This window comes from Vicugna pacos, chromosome 16 (assembly GCF_048564905.1).
Source record: "Vicugna pacos chromosome 16, VicPac4, whole genome shotgun sequence".
Classification (NCBI taxonomy): domain Eukaryota; kingdom Metazoa; phylum Chordata; class Mammalia; order Artiodactyla; family Camelidae; genus Vicugna; species Vicugna pacos.
The window spans coordinates 4943267-4960555 of NC_133002.1; the positions used below are offsets into that span (position 1 = coordinate 4943267).

Genomic DNA, 17289 nt, shown 5'->3' on the forward strand with positions numbered 1-17289 from the left:
ACCTTCATCAAATTACCCTTCCTCCTACCTCCCAGCTTTGCTAACCACAAATCTGATCTTATTTTCTATGCATTTGTTTTTGAAGAATAATTGACTTGTAACACTGAGTTCCTGTTGCACGACATAGTGATTCTGTATTTCTATACATTTCAAAATGATCCCCCGATAAGTCTAGTTATGATGTGTCACCATAGAAAGGTATTGCATATTGACTATATTCCCTTGTACTGTACATTTCATACTTCTGACTCATTTTGCAACTGGAAGTCTGTACCTCTTAATCTCTCTCACCTGTTTCTTTCCTTTTCCTACCTCGTTCCCCTCTTGCAACCCCGTTTGTTCTCTGTTTCTGTTTTGTACGTTTTGTTCATTTGTTTTGTTTTTTAGATTCCACCTATTAGTAAAATCACACAGTATTTGTCTTCCTCTGACTTATTTCACTTAGCGTATTACCCTCTAGTTCTATCTATGTTGTCACAAGTGGCAAGGTTTCATTTTTTAATGGCTGAGTAATATTCCATTGTTCATACCACATCTTTATTGATGGGCACTTAGGTACTTCCATATCTTGGCTATTGTAAATGATACTGCAGTGAACATAGCAGTGGACATGTCTTTTCTAATCAGTGTTTTTGTTTTCTTTGGATAAATACCCAGGAGTGGAATTGCTGGATCATAAATTAGCTCTATTTTTAATATTTTGAGGAGTCTCCGTACTGTTTTCCATAGTGGCTGAACCAGTTTACATTCCTACCAGCAGTGCACAAAGGTTCCCTTTTCTCTACTTCCTCACAAACACTTGTTATTTGTTGTCTTTTTCATAATAGCCATTCTGACAGGTGTGGGGTGATACCTTGTTGTGCTTTTTAAAATATTTTTATTATTGTATTATTTAATTATTTTATTTTGGCGGGGGGGTAATTAGGTTTATTTATTTTTAGGGGAGGTACTGGGGACTGAACCCAGGACTTTGTGCATGCTAAGCATGCACTCTACTGCCTGAGCTGTACCCTCTCCCTTTTACCTCATTGTGGTTTTGATTTGCATTTCTCTAGTGATTGGTCATGTTGAGCATCTTTTCATGGGCCTGTTGGCCATCTGTATATCTTCTTTGGAAGGTGTTTATTCAGATTCTTCAGGCTTTTATTCAATGGGAATGTTTGTTTTGTTGATGTTGAGTTGTATGGATTTTATATTTTGGATATCATCCCCCTTATCAGATATATTGTTTGCAAGTGTCTTCTCCCATTCTGTAGGTGACCTTTTCATTTTGTTGATGGTTTTCCTCACTGTGCAAAGAGTTTGATACAGTCCCACTTGTTTATTTTTGCTTTTGTTTCCCTATGCCTGAGACATATCTCCCCCTAAAATTACTAAAGCTGTTGTCAAAGAGCTTATGTTTTCTTCGAGAAGTTTTGTGGTTTCAGGTCTTACACATATGTCTTTAATCCATTTTGAATTTATTTTTGTGTATGGTGTGAGTGAGTAGTTCAGTTTGATTGTTTTGCATGTTGCTGTCTAGTTTTCCCAGCACCATTTATTGAAGAGGCTGTCGTTTCCCCATTGTATGTTCTTGCCTCCATTATTTTTTTTTTTCAGGCCTGGGGAGAGGGGCATAATTAGGTTTATTTACTTGTTTGTATGTTTTAACGGAGGTATTGAACCCAAGACTTCGTGCATGCTAAGTAATCATGCTCTGCCACTGTCCTATATACCCTACCCCCTTTGCCTCCATGATTAGAATGAAGCTTCTAATGGTCATGAATTCTGTCTCTCATTTTGCACATATCCCTTGCACCTAGAAAAATGACTGACACATAATCAGTCCTCAGTCTGTATTTGACTATGAGAGTCTCTCAGAATTTTATCATCTGAGCTACCATATTTCTTTTTACCGTACTCTTTTACTAGATTTCACTGATATTTTCCTATGTATATTTTCCATTGTGACAGAGGTAATTGCAGATTACTTGGTTGTTAGATCAGCAGTTTGACTGTCAGGTGACATTGTCTATTCTGTATTAGTATACTAACTTTAGCATGAAGAATTGTCTATATACCAAAACATATATTTTTTCCACTTTTATATTTCTGCTTTAAGTTGAAATTTGTTATTATGAAAGATACACTCCATTCAGAATTTTTGATTAACCTCAGTACTATACCATTTTATTTGAGGGTTTTACTCTTTCTAAAAGCAACCAACTGTATGGTGACTGTTGGGAGGATGCACACTGGCATTGTTTAATATTTGCCACCTTATCTAATAGTCCTGGTTAATTTAAAGGTATCCTCTTTTCTGACTGCAGAAGAAATCATAGAGATTAGAAGATTGAATGTTTCTCATCCTAGGTCATTGATCAGTTAATATTTTTGGTATAGATATAAAAAATAGATTCTAAGTATCTGGGTTTCATTTAATACTCCTGAAGAATGTTTCTCTCTATACTTGGTTTTCTTTTCTTTTCTTTTCTTTTCTTTTCCTTTTTTTTTCATATTTGGTTTTCTTTTAAATAATTTTTATACCTTGTTCCCTCTCAGGGCTGAGTATTTTCAGAAAATTGTATCAGCATGGTACATGGACATAGTGTTTTAGCCAGCATTAAAATAGGTATATATATATATATATATCCAGTTCTCACACTGTTCTCCTTTCTTGTGTGATCTATACAGATGTATAGTCCATTGCAATCTAGACCTCAGTCTACTCTTTTTACTACTCTTATTGTGTATCATTAGATTGTCAGAGTGGTTTTACAGATACTTTCTATAAAGAACTCTGTTTTTTTCCACCATAGGTTACAAAAGAGAGAGCTGACAATACCACTATTTTCAATGAACTTATCTTGCAGGAAAGATAAGCAAAAATAAGCATTTATGAAGCAACATAAAATGAGTGGTAACTGATCAAGGGTTGCACAAATATATTAGAAGAAAGAATGGAAAGTAATAGTAGATAATACTATTTCATGTTAATTTTATTGTCTTTGTTGTTTCCAAATTTTTTTATAGTAAAACTGCGTTACTTTGGGATTTGGAACAAAAAGAGTTAAGTGTTGTATGTAGCACACAATGAGTACACAAAGTATACAAAATAGAGAAGATAAGGAATCAGAGTTGGATGACATTAGTCATGGGTAGCTTTCTAGAAAGAGCGTACACTTCTTTATGTGCATTAGTCAATCCCAGTTTGAGCCAGACAGTTGTTTCCAGTGCTGCCTCGTTTCTTGTATCCAGCTACTCATATGGGTGCTACATCGTGATCTGCAGGAGGTTACCAGATCTGCCGTGCTGAAAATATCTCAGAAATAGAGGAATGTTATTTGTCCTTTTGCAGGTTGCTTCATGTGCGAAATGGAAACTGCAAATATCATTTGGGTGAAGAAACATTTAAGTTAGCTCAGACGTATATGGATAAACTCTCAAAACACGGCCAGCAAGCAAATAAAGCTGCACTCTATGGAGAACTGTGTGCACTCCTATTTGCAAAAAGTCACTATGATGAAGTGAGTATTTTGAAGTACATTTCGTTGTGACCAGTAAGTATATATAAAATGGAAGATAAATCATGTAATCTCCTATTTGCCTTAATAGATCTCATTCTCACATACTAGGTTTACTTAAAGCGGTACACATTTGTAATGGAATATTTAAAATCAGGCAAAAGGAGTATTCTATGAGATGGATTTTAAACATAACATATATGATTTAGGGCCTGTTTTTATTTTTAATTTGACCAAATATATCTCTACCTAAATTATTTTGAGGGCATGCTCTGTTAAATGAACCTTTACTAGATGCTTTTTTAATGGATGTGTAGCTCTTTGAGTGAACTCTCATAGCTTGAAGGCATTCATTTCAATGGGAACCTAATTTTATTTATAATTTATTACATTGTTTTGCTTCTGTCTCTGCATTATGAGAAAGATAGCCTTACTCCTGGCTTTATACTATTAAATTAAGGCCTTGGTGCTAATGAATACGTAGTTGAGAAGTGATCTGTGTATGCTTAACTACTTTACAAGGTTACTTTTGGAAGAATATCATAATTATTTTTTACTTCAGATAGCTGCCATTTGGCTTTCATATTTTAAAATTATCCCATCTCAATTTTTGCCCCATAATATAAATAAATGTGTGTTCCATATATAAAGGAAAATGACCATTAGAAGTGAAACTGGAAAACTCTAGAATAATTGTAAAGTGATATTGTGCAACCCCAGTGCTAGGGTCAACCTGCTTTTAATGCTATCTGAGAAGGCATCATCAAAAAATATGGTTGTTGAATTGTATGGTGAGAGTATGTTTAGCTTTTTAAGAAACTACCAAACTGTCTGTACCAATATGCATTCCCACCAGCAATGAATGACGGCTGGAATGGTAGAGGTGGACGCTTGCAGAAGAAAACACAATGTTTATTTTCTAATATTTTCTATTCTGTTTTCCTCACATTTTTTGTGATTCTTTCATAATATTGTTTTGTTTCTTTGAAGAAGTACTTACTATCCAAAGTAATTTGCTTTCTTTTTTTTTTTGCATTCCCCCACTGAGCTCTGGGAGAGGAAGGACATTTTATGTTTTGTTCCCCACTAGATCCTTAGAGGCTAGTACATTGTCCGGTTCTTAACCTCTCCGTGCCTCATTTTGCTATGATAATAGTACATATCTCAAAATGATGTTGTATCAGTTAAATGCATTAGTGCACTCAAATGCTTAAACTAATACCTAGCACAAAATAAGCACTCAACTAAACAAGCAATTAAGATATAAAATAATAATTGTTACAGTGGAATAAGGAAAGCATAGGAAACCTAGTCTAGGTCTAAAACCTGAAAGACAAGTTAGGTGGTTTAAGGGACTGAAGAAGGAAGGGAATGTATTGTAAGGCAGAGGGCACAATATGTGCAGAGGCTTCTGGACGAGAGAGAACATGCCTCTGATTTCCTGAATACGTCATATATCCAAAGAAAAATGTAACCAATTAAACTTTCAGGAAAACTTAGTCTTTGAGAGAAAATTTTAAGTGTTAATATCTTGTGTGTTCTTATTCAAGTACTTGAAAGCTTTCGGAAAAAATTCACAATCATTTCATTAAATATTGTCAATTTGATTTTTACTCTTCTGTAAATATTTTTTAGGCATATAAATGGTGCATTGAGGCAATGAAAGAAATCACAGCAGGCCTACCAGTCAAAGTTGTGGTGGATGTTTTAAGACAAGCTTCTAAGGTGAATATAATGTTAAAATTATAAATGAATTGTATGATTTAGTAAGCTTTAAATTTGTTTTAATTAGCCTACTACTTAAATTAGATATTGCATACTTATGGGTAACAAAATCTATGTTCTAAGTTTCTCAGCTCATTTTTAGAAATCTGGCTTTTCTTCAACTTTTAAGAAGCAACCTGAATTCCTTATGCCATGTTTGTGTGGGTTTGTCACTTTTCTACTAAAGGGTAGCCTAGTATTAAATCTTTTAGTCACAGTATTGCAATCTCACAATGTGATAGCTTCCTTTTCTTGACCTGTTGGGCAGTACTTACTTGATTTTTTTTCCTCTAGTTTCTTCTTATTCTGTAAATAAATCTATTAACTCTTTGAGGCCACTTAATAGTATTTAAAAATTGCTGCTTTGGTACCCTGAGGCTTTAAAGCATTGAGATGTGCTTTTCAAGTAAGTCATTTTAGAGCAAGTAAATAGCATATGTATTCAGGTTATCATCAGATCTAGAAGAGATATTAATATGTTTTTAATTGATTTAAACCAGTGATTATACACTTAATATAAAGACAGTTTAATATATGTACAAGATTTATATTTCTATATGAAAAGGATAGAGTTTAAAGACTACTGGCTTTCTCCTGAATCAAAGTATTTTAAGAAGTAATAGTAAAACTTGAAATTCTGTGCATTTAAAAATTATTAGATGGAAAACTACAAAACAGTTATAAGCCACTCTAGACCTGGGATATTAATAAATACCTTACAAAATAATATGATGACCCCCTCTCCAACTGATTTATTTTAATAATATGGAAGGTGGGGGCATACCAGCTTTGTAAGATAACTGTGTTTGTCTTTTTTTTTCATGGAGGTACCAGGAATTGTACCCAGGACATTGTGCATGCCAAGTATGCACTCTACCACCACGCTGTACTCTCCCCCCAAGATAACTTTGTTATTGACAGGTTTTTTCTTGGGCATGACTGTCAAATTTTAAGTTTTATAATTTCCCAGAATATGTACAGATATGTTTATAATGAAATTTTCAAATACTTGGGAGGAAAGAAATTAAAAACAGAACCATTCTGTGTATATTTGAGGATACTTTTTTTCCTTTTTGATCATTATAGTTTGAGCGTATAAACTAGTTTTACCATGCTAATTGACTGAGTTATTTAACAGTTTTTCACTTTGTCTTTAGGCATGTGTTGTAAAACGTGAATTTAAGAAGGCAGAACAGTTAATTAAGCATGCAGTGTATTTGGCACGGTATGTGGTTGTTATTAAAAATACCATTTCAAATTGTCTCTCTCTACTTTGTATCCTAATAGTTTTGTATCTTTTTCGTAGGGATCATTTTGGATCCAAACACCCAAAATATTCTGATACGCTGCTAGATTATGGGTTCTACTTACTCAATGTAGATAATATCTGTCAGTCTGTTGCAATTTATCAGGTATGTTAACAGTTACACTTTTTTTCTTTCAACCTAAATTGACTTGGTGACCCAGTATTTGTGGTGCATAAACCACTCTCTAAAAATAACTCTTTCTGAGACCTTCCTCATTATTTCATCATTATTTTACTAAATATTGCCTAGATGGCTTAAAAGTTAATGTTGTAGGAATTAAAGAAAATCATCCAGGAAAAAAGTTTTTCAATTGTTGGTTAATGTTCAAGAGCAGTTTTCATTTACCCAGTTGATGGCTTGCCTTTGTTGTTGATTTAGCACAAATCATTATAGCTGCCTTTGCAATAGCAAGGAGGGTTAATAGCAATATTTTAGGTCTGGTCTTACTCATTCTCAGGTAAATGATGTGTTACGCCATTGCTCTGGCAATAACAAGGTATCCTTGACTTTATAGTTCACTTCTGAAGGACACAGAGAAAAACACTGATGTATTTCCCAACACATGTAAATGATTTTTATTACTAAGCCATTACCTTATAAGTCAGACTCAAACTGGGCCTTATAAGTGACTTTTATATTCTGTTGTGATTTAAATATAGCAGGACCTTTCTTTGAAACCGACGGGATTGAGTATATAGAATATATGTATAACTTTCTGGGATGCTTAGCTTAACTAGGTCATGTTTTCTAAGGATTTACAGTATCATCAGTTATTTTCGTTACTCTTTCAGGCAGCGCTTGACATTCGGCAGTCAGTGTTTGGTGGCAAAAATATCCACGTAGCAACAGCTCACGAAGACTTGGCCTATTCTTCTTACGTTCACCAGTATAGCTCTGGGAAGTTCGACAATGCACTGTAAGTTCCACATTCCTTTCCAGTGCTGTTGCTATTGTTTTGTTTTGTTTTTCCTAATACAATAGTATTTAATGTACCTTGTGGATTAAATTTGCCCTCCTAGAGCTTTAATAAGTTGCCTAAAATGCTCTTGAAGTCATTTAAAAATCATACCAACTTGTAAACCACTCATTTAGATCGTATGTGGTTTAATATTGAGAGTCATATACCTTCATAAAGAATATGACTTATTTTTTAAGTGTCTACTTCAGTAATTTTTCCTTGAATAATCCAGTAGTGTCTGGCTAAATGGCAGACTTAACCTAAAAACTTCTTGCTCAAAACATGCAGAAATACTGAAAAAAAAATTAACAATCATCTTTTTAAATGTATAACTGAGCTTGTAGTGGTGAGGAAATCCCCAAGGGACAATAATGGACTAAAGTCCAAAAGAGTAGCCATGAGCTGTGGTGTAACTGTTCTGGGGTGATGGGAAAGCTTAGAAGTTTCTGTAACCTTGGTTGAACAGCAGTCCTGGGTTTAAGGGACAAGGCATTTAGCCCACAGGAAGCTGTGAAGATCAAGGCTGCACCGTCAGGGAAGGGGTGGACTAGAGGGGAAAAAAACTGCCTACTAGCAAGAGAGGTGACATGGAAATTTGTCCATCTCGAGTTGGGCTTTCAGTTGAACAAAAAAGGAACCTCACAGGGGAACGTGTAGCTACAGACTTCTACTGCTCTTGGGTTTGGGCATCAGGCATGCAAGAACTGCCAAACTGAGAAAAACATTAACAAGCACTTTGGAACTGCTCGTTCTTCTGGGATGCTTTTCAGAAGAAAATGCAAAACTGTTGGAAAGACTTAACCTTCATTCCAAACCACAGTCTTCCTATAAATCTAGCTTTACCTATAATGAACTCACCATAAAATTTTTTTACATAAGTAAGGAAACATTTCTTCGATGAGTGAGTCAGCAGACATAATGAACAAGATTAGAACCCTAAAAATATCAGTTAATAGAACTTTTTGATTGCTACTATAGATTAACTATTCTTAAACAATTAAAGATATAAAATATGTTGGCAAACTGTGGTCTATAAGCAAAATAAAGGTTTATTGGAACACAGCGCTCACTCGCTTGTGTTATTGTCTGTGGTTGCTTTCATGCTACTAACAGCAGAGTTGAGTAGTTGGGGCAGAGTGTGGCCCAAATAATCTGAAGTATTTACTGTCTGTCCCTTTACAGAAAAAATTTGCTGATATTAATATAAAGGAAGGTAATATTTTGGAGGGAAAATAAAAAAGTCAGTTTAAAAATAAAACATCTGACACATGCTACAGCATGGATGAACGTCTAAAAAACAGTGTGCTAAGTGAAAGAAGCCAGTCCCAAGGGGCTGCATTATATAGTTTCATTTATATGAAATATCCAAAATAGGCAAACCTGTGGAGACAGGGCTGGGGGAGTTGGAGGAAATGAAGTGAGTGCTGATGGCTACAGGGGCTCTTTGGGGGAATCAAAATATTCTAAAATTAATTGTGAAGGGTGCATAACTAAAATACACCAAAAACCACTGGTCATACACTTTAAATGGCTGAATTGTGTCGTGTGAATCATATCTTAAGCACTGTTACCAAAGGCAAAATATAGCTAGAATTAGAAAATAGTCATTGATATTAAAACTCAAGGGGGGAGGGTATAGCTCAGTGGTAGAGCGCATGCTCAGCATGCACAAGGTCCTGGGTTCAGTCCCCAGTACCTCCTCTAAAAATAAATAAACAAACTTAATTACCTCCCCCTGCTAAAAAAAAAAAAATCAATAGACAAGTTAAACAGCAGATTAGGCACAACTAAAGAGACAATTAGTGAACTGGAAGACAGATCTGAGAAAATTAATGATTACCTGAGAGAGGAGGATAGAAGATGTGGAGTTGTTTGAAAGGAACTGGCGGATAAAATAGACAAACAGCTTACCTCTTTTCTTTGGCAAGATGGGCCATAAACAACCAAACATGTCAGGTGAGAAAGCAGTATAAAGAAGAATAAAGGAAGCTGCGAGTTTAGAGAGTGATGGAATATATTTTAAGATCTTTTGTATAGGCTGGTCTGGAAAGACTTCAGTGAGGAGTGAGCCATGTGGACATTCAGGGGAAGAGCATTCCAGAGACAGTAAAGCAAGTGCGAGAGTCCTAGGAGAGGACATGCTTTACGTGGTCAGGAAACTGCTAGGCCTGTGTGGCTGGAAAGGAAAGAGGGGTTTATTTCTGAGAACGGTAGGAGATGAGGTCAGAGAGGTGGCCTAGTGAAAGATCGTATTGAGCCTTGTAGGCTATAATAACACCCTCATAGTTGATTCTGGGGGAGATGGGGATCCACTGGATGTTAAAAGTTTAGACCACAAAAGATTTAGAATTTAAAACAAACAAAAAACTAGTCCTTGACCACAAATAGTTTTGGAAATTCTATCAGTATTATATTATAAATTGTGATTTTTTAAAATACTTAAATCATTTATAACTGAAAAGAAATGCTAGAATATATATATATCTGTATTGCAGATTTCATGCAGAAAGAGCTATTGGTATCATTACCCACATCCTACCTGAGGATCATCTTCTTTTGGCTTCTTCAAAGAGGGTGAAAGGTACCCTTTGTAATCTAGTCTCCCATATATATATATATTCACACACATGCATACATATATATTTTTTTCAGATTTCTTCAGCTGTCAGTTGTAATAATGTCTAGTCTGTGATATTTTTAATTTGATGATATATGGTATAAAATAGAGGTATTTGTTTATTTCCTCAGGATTAGACTATATCTGTATATTACTAAAATAGCCAATTCACTGATTTAAAGTACTTACCTACAGCTCTACTTAAGAATTTGTTTGCTTCTCTCGTGTAACATTGTTAATAAACCAGAATACCTTTCTTTTGCCTCTTTCTTTCTCCCTTTCTTTCTTTCCTCATTTAATCATTCATTCCTTTCTTTTGTGGGGGAGTGGAAGAATCACAAATGATTACTGTACTGTGCAGTGAAATGGATAGCAAACTAAAGATGAGTTTTTTCACATACCATCAGCTTTATAATGCAGGATCGTGAAACTCAGTTTCGTATCAGGTTACCCTTAATGTTGCAAGGCTCTTACCACATACCACTTTCGTCTCTTTGTGTTTTATCTTTTCTGCAAATCACTACCAAAGCCCTTTTATTTAAGGCATTTATTTTGCCAACACGATTGGGTCACCATTGTGGTAATTCTGTGGATAACTTTTACCTTAATTTTGGAACTAGATTTTTCCCCACTCTAGGTTTGCATTTTTAAAGTCACACAAAATTAAAAGTTAGATAGAAAAGAGAAGAAAATAAGTCACCTGAAATCTCATCAATCCAGTATCAACAGTTTGGTACATATTTTTTTAGACTCTTTTCTCTTCAAATAATGGAATGAGTGAATAATTTCTTTTTTTTGAGTTCTATAATCTACTTGTTCATTTGCTGTGTTATAAACATTTTCCCATTTCAATACATGTATGTATGTATCCTTTTTTCTAATGTTTTTAACCTCACCTGTCTTACTAGACCTTTATATTATTTTTAAAAATGCTACAGTGAACTTAATCTCTTTTACTTTTGTGTACATGGATAGTTTTCGTAGAAACAAAATGACCTGGTAAAAATATATATATTTTTTAAGACTTTAAATGGAATTTGAAAGTCTTGAATGAGACTTTGAAATTGAGCTGTCTTCTTGCCTGATTTGGTTGGTCTAGTGAGTAGGAGGAAACCAGTTCCTTTAGTTGTTTTTGGTTAAAGGTTATATTCTACAAAATGTGGTTTCAAAAGTTTCGTCAGTGCTTAGGTACTCCTTGACCCAGTTTCACAACTAAAAAATGTGCCTTTTTGTTCTTATCTTCCTTCCACTTGCTTAAAAAACTAAGTCATATCAGCAAAGTATAACAGGTCTGATAAAATAGAAAATAATTCTGCAAAATATTTTGATGTATACCATTGTTTTTCTTAAATTTGAAATACATTGTACAATGCAAAATAGAATGACCCCTAAAGTATTCTTTCATTAAAATGGAATACCTTTACCAGTTCTAAACCGTAACCACATATAAATGTATGCAACAAACATTTGTAGAATTTAATTTTAAATCTTATGTTCTGTTAGCCTTGATAGATGGTTTAAAAATGCACTAATTTTATTGCTTTCTTATTCAGCACTTATTTTAGAGGAGATTGCAATTGACTGTCATAATAAAGAAACTGAACAGAGGCTACTACAAGAAGCTCATGATTTGCACCTGTCTTCACTCCAGCTAGCTAAAAAAGCTTTTGGTGAATTTAATGTACAGACTGCAAAACACTATGGAAACCTTGGAAGACTTTATCAGTCAATGAGAAAATTTAAGGTAGAAGCATATTTTACTGTATTTTTCTTTCTCTAAATAATCTTAGGTAATAAAGTGCAACCTTAAATAATAAATCTTAAATAATGCATCATTAGTAATCTTAAATAATAAAGTATGCACTACTGCACTCCTACATTATTTCACATCAAACTTGAGAAAATAGCTAGTGTATAACAATGTAGTCAAAATATAAATAAAATTCAGAAATAAAGACCATACAAAAATAAGAAATACATCAAACCATAAAGACTAAAACAGTTATAGTTAAACTTATCTAGTAGATTAAGTACAGCACGTAGCAGAATGCATGGACGCACAGTAGATATGCAAGAAATGTAAGATACTGCAAGTATTATTTGTAGTGATAAAAATTTACTGAATTTACTTCCCTTTTAGAAATCTGGATTATAAAATTTTAGGGTCACAATAAGGAAAGGATGAGAGTTGCTGTCTTTAAGACATTCATTTTTACTTGAAAATCAGTTTACATGTCCCTCAATTAACCTGACTTTGTTGGAAGAAAATTTGTCAAAACTCTAAAAAATAAAAATGTACTTCTATGTAAAGTAACATACTGTAGTATAGACTTTCTTAAGTTTCTGTTAAAATTTGGAACATGTTAACCGAAAGAAGTAATTTTCTTTTTGGAATGTTTTGATGTTAAGTTCTTCTAACAATTTTTTTTTACCAGGACAAATTTTCTCTTGTCATTTTGCGGTAGGACTCGGTTATTATCATCAGCTTACATGCATAGCTTCCCCAAACAGAAATGCTTCCCACGGGCAGCTTTTGGAGTAGTATAGTGTGTTCCCTGATCTGATTGCCTTATGCCATGCACATGATGCCTTTGGCATTTAGAAGAACCTTACTTATTGAGTAAGAATTACCAACGTAAGGTTTAATCTAAATGTTTAATCTAATGGTTAATTCAGCTTAATTATTTTTCAGGAAGCTGAAGAAATGCACATCAAAGCAATTCAGATTAAAGAGCAACTTCTTGGTCAAGAAGATTATGAAGTAGCCCTTTCAGTGGGACATCTGGCTTCTTTATATAATTATGACATGAATCAGTTTGAAAATGCTGAGAAACTTTATTTGCGATCTATAGCAATTGGTATGTTATTTTAAAATTTTCTTGATTAGAGATCAGCATTCTTATATGTTGTATAAGAGAAGTGTTATTATCATTATTGTTATTAAGAATTAAATGAGTTCAGAGCTGCTAAGGATATTCAGGAACCACTGAAAAATCACCTGGAGCATTTTGCTAAAGATTATTTGTTGTTGAAGCCACTAGTAAAACGTATGACAGTAATGTGTCAGGTAAAGGCAAAAGTAGTTTTTTACCCATCCCCTCCCTTCTCCTGATTTTAACATAGATTAAGTATACCTGTTTTTGAACTTGATATAAATGAAATCATACAATGTGTATTTTTATATGTCTGGATTCTTCTGGTGAACACGAATTGTGAAATACATCTGTGTTGTTTCATGTCACTGTTGCCTGTTAGTTTCCAGTGCCATATAATACTGTATTGGATTAGTATATGATTATTTATCCATTCTCCTGTTCATGGATACATGGAGCGTTGGATTGTTTCCAGTTCAGGCCTATTACAAAATAAGATACTGTAGCCATCATGTAGTGATGTGCCTGTTAAAATTCTTGCCCATTTTTATATTGAGTTTGTCTGTCATTTTCTTCTTGGCGCATAGAGATTCTTTATCCACTTTGGCTGTAACAAGCCCTTTGTTGGTTAAATGTATTGTAGATAACTCTCACTCTACCCCTTGTTTCTTGATGCCTTTCAAAAAAACAGACGTTCCTAAATTTTAATATAATCAGATTGCCATTCTTTAGATCTCTTTAAATCGGTCCCTTCAGAATATGCTATTCTATAATTTTATTCTAATGAGTGTTTTATAATTTTGTTCTATTCAACTGCTTCAAACAAGAGAAACTTTTTTTTAAGTCCTGGATATAGTTTATGGGTAGGACTGTGTTGGGAATGCTGATATGAGAATTGAATCTCTTCCTTTTAAGCAAAAAAAACCAAGCCACCCTATTTTAAAGAATTGAACTTGCGTTGTTCAATAACCACTTGTTATTTTGTTATTTGAGCTTTCTTTCTTTTGTTTTTTTTGGTTACTTTCAGGGAAGAAACTTTTTGGTGAAGGCTACAGTGGACTAGAATATGATTACCGAGGTCTCATTAAACTTTACAACTCCATTGGAAATTACGAGAAAGTGTTTGAGTATCACAATGTTCTGTCTAACTGGAACCGGTTGCGAGATCGGCAGTATTCAGTAACCGATGCTCTTGAAGACGTCAACACCAGCTCCCAGTCCACTGAGGAAGTGGTGCAGTCCTTCCTGATTTCTCAGAATGTTGAGGGACCCAGCTGCTGAGGGAGGACCTCAGTTAACTAATTTACCTTTTCCCAGATTCCAGGGAATTCATACTGTGAAATCAAAACCATGTTGTTTTTTGAGGCTGGCATTTGCATTGAAACACTGGTCCAGTCCATTGACCCTATGTGGGTGATCCCTACCTTGCAGAGTGTCCATAGGAATAAGCATATATTCAGTTATATTCAGCATGTACCGCATGTATAAGTAGTCTGGCCCATATTTTCAACCTAGTAGAATAAACAACAGGAAAATTTTTTTTCTTTTTAAAAAAATAATTCATTTTGCAGAAAGCCTGAAAGAAAAAAAGAACCCCTAAATAAAACTATTTAAGAGTTTAAAAGAGTTGCATTCTTATTATGTAAGGATGATTTTAACAACTTTTTAACATATAATTCTTCCTTGTGGAGGTATTCAATACTGTATTGTAAAGAAATTTTATGGGGAAAATCTTTCTATGCAGTATAGCAAAGTTAACACAAGTACTAATAGAAGAGGGACATCCTGACGTAGGTTTGGCTGCCTTACCCAGAGAGGTGGACACAGCCACTCCAGAGCTCTAGTTCAAGGGAAGGACTGTCAGACTCTTCTGAACTGGACCAGTGTTGATCTGTAAGTAACACAAAAGCTGATAAACCAGCAATTTTAACTCTTTGATTGTTTTGGTTTTGTTGTGTTTTTGGGGGGTACAAAAATGCAAGATGCTCTGATAGTGTTTGCTAACAGGACCAGGAGGATCTGAAAAGGACCAGCCTAATGTAGAAAGGGGTTATTTGGACCAGAGGCTTTAGATTATTATTTTAGCCCCTGCTTATACTTTTTATCAGTAGAATGATTTCACTTAGATGTGTAATGAAAAGTGATAATGCAAAGATTATATTCATGTAATAGACACCAAACTAGGGAAATTTGGCAGTTTCAGTGGCATATCTTTAGTCAAGGTACACAGATGGCAATGCCATAAGCAAGTCTATAAAGATCTGCTGCAGCCATCCCCTTCATTTTAAATGTTACCCTAATAATCAATGCAGTTACTTAGCACGTGTATTGGCTAAGAGTCATGAAATAGCTCATGTCCAGGTGGGAATTTTAGGTTACCGTATGGCTTACGGGGATTAATGGAAAAATAAATGCCCAGAAATAAGCAAGCCTTCTTAGAAATCCTTCATGTTTGTGGTAAATAATAGTCCAACTAGGTCATTTTATTTGAAATTCAGGAGTCAGATGGAAAGACTCCCTTAATGATACGTTTCACTAACCTATCTTTGTTTATTGGGTTTTGATTTTTTTTTTAAGCCAGTCAGGTTATTTAATGTTGAGGTAATACTCAAATTTGAGAAGTTGTGATGTGTAGCAATCCAAGAAACAAGAAAGGTCTTTTGCTATTACCTCAATTCTTATTATAGGGGCTTATTTGGTGCCTCTATAGTTAAGAATCAGGGTTTTACCCCCTATTTTCAGGGGCTCATGACTTGGCTGTTAGAGATGTTGCTCCTGGCTAATGGCTTGGAGTGGTCTGTGGATGAGTGGATGTGTGCTGAATTTTGGTTTTCTTTTAACAGGCACATTGGGGTGGGAGGTGGGGAAGAATCTAATCTGTCTGCCACGTTGAACACAAAAAAAGTAGTTGGGGATTTCAGATAAATTTGATCTTAAACACTTTTTTGAACTTCCCAAATATAACCTTGTTTAAAACTGTTACTTGCCATCTTGTTAGTTATGAGCCAGTATTTTTTTAAGTCCCCAGGAGGGGATTGATTAGGGGAGGTACCTAAAGAGATGAAGCAAGCCTAGACCCTAAGATTATAGCTGTGTGATTTTGAAACCTGGGTTTATTCCTCAAATTGAATTATTTTTAATTTTGAAAAGAGTACATTGGCACACCTACACCTCCCCCTCCCAGTTAATTGCAATCTAATGCCAAGAGGCACCTCTCTCTTAGTTACCAAATAGTCTGTGTGACCAAGGACTAACATTTTTAAGTTACTCAGCTCTATCCTCATGGGCTTATATATTTAATACCTCCAAAGATATTTTAAGGATAGGCTTTGTATGCTTTTGTTGGTTATTTAGAGTCCTGTGGTATGTTTGTGGTATAGGAATGTCATGGTAAATTGTTTTTCAATAAATATTTTGAAACTTATGTTTCCATATGAAGTTTTTTTTTTAATTTATATTTTTTGGTTTTGTGCACATGTAACATTTTTTAGGATAAAATCAAGCAAATGACTTAAGGCCTCATCTTCTCTCATTCAGTTTGAACTCAACTTAGCTCACATTCAATGATAAAGCAACATGATATTTAGAAGCCTAGGATCACAGGGTTCAATGGCAGCCAGTTTTTCTTTTAAAAAAAAAGTCACTGTTAATAGTTTCCCCTTATTACCACTACTTTAATATTGTTTTCTTTGATTTAATATAAACACTCTAGGTTTAGAAAAGAGATTGCCTTTTCTGTTAGTGATCTAATTTAATATGCTTTTGTTTCTGGTTCTAATGAAGAATAATACACTAATAATTTTAAGTGTGGGATTTATCCTTTTAATAGGGATGTTTAGGATAAATTGGAGACCTGAATATCGTAATTTATGAGGTTAGAAAAAAAATCTCGAAGAAAAGAATAAAATTTACCTCAATAACCAATTGCTTGAATGAATTTTTCATATATGATGGGGATGTGTGTAAGGAAGCCGAGACCAACTTAAAGGTTTTTCTAGTTCAGCAAAGTAATGTTAATAAGTAAGGGACCTTTGGTCTCATCCTTTCCTGACTTTCATTTTTTTTCTCTCTTACCCAGTCTTTTTCCTAAAATTTGGTGCTACTCAAGTTGGGTGCATCCGGGAGCCCTGTAACACCCATATGCCACACAGGGGGTCGGTCACTCCTGCGTCCGGTTTAATAGAGCCAGTTGAGTGTTTTAGACCGTAATTTTTATGGGTTCCCAAAAGCTGATTTTGCCCAAAGCATTTGGACCCTTATTACCATC

General features: G+C 34.5%; 1 protein-coding gene across 4 annotated transcripts in view; it reads left to right on the plus strand.

Moving 5' to 3' along the window:
• The window catches only part of APPBP2 (amyloid beta precursor protein binding protein 2), a 101733-nt gene extending 85287 nt beyond the window's left edge, over positions 1-16446 (plus strand). For all 4 annotated transcript variants that reach the window (XM_072940292.1, XM_072940290.1, XM_072940291.1 and 1 more), the window contains 9 exons: positions 3338-3506; positions 5139-5228; positions 6425-6492; positions 6574-6679; positions 7366-7490; positions 10028-10113; positions 11703-11893; positions 12842-13007; positions 14050-16446. In XM_072940292.1, the coding sequence (XP_072796393.1) occupies positions 3338-3506; positions 5139-5228; positions 6425-6492; positions 6574-6679; positions 7366-7490; positions 10028-10113; positions 11703-11893; positions 12842-13007; positions 14050-14303 (1255 nt within the window). In that variant the 3' untranslated portion in view covers positions 14304-16446. The remainder of the gene's footprint in view (positions 1-3337; positions 3507-5138; positions 5229-6424; positions 6493-6573; positions 6680-7365; positions 7491-10027; positions 10114-11702; positions 11894-12841; positions 13008-14049) is intronic.
• Positions 16447-17289: the final 843 nt, after the last annotated feature.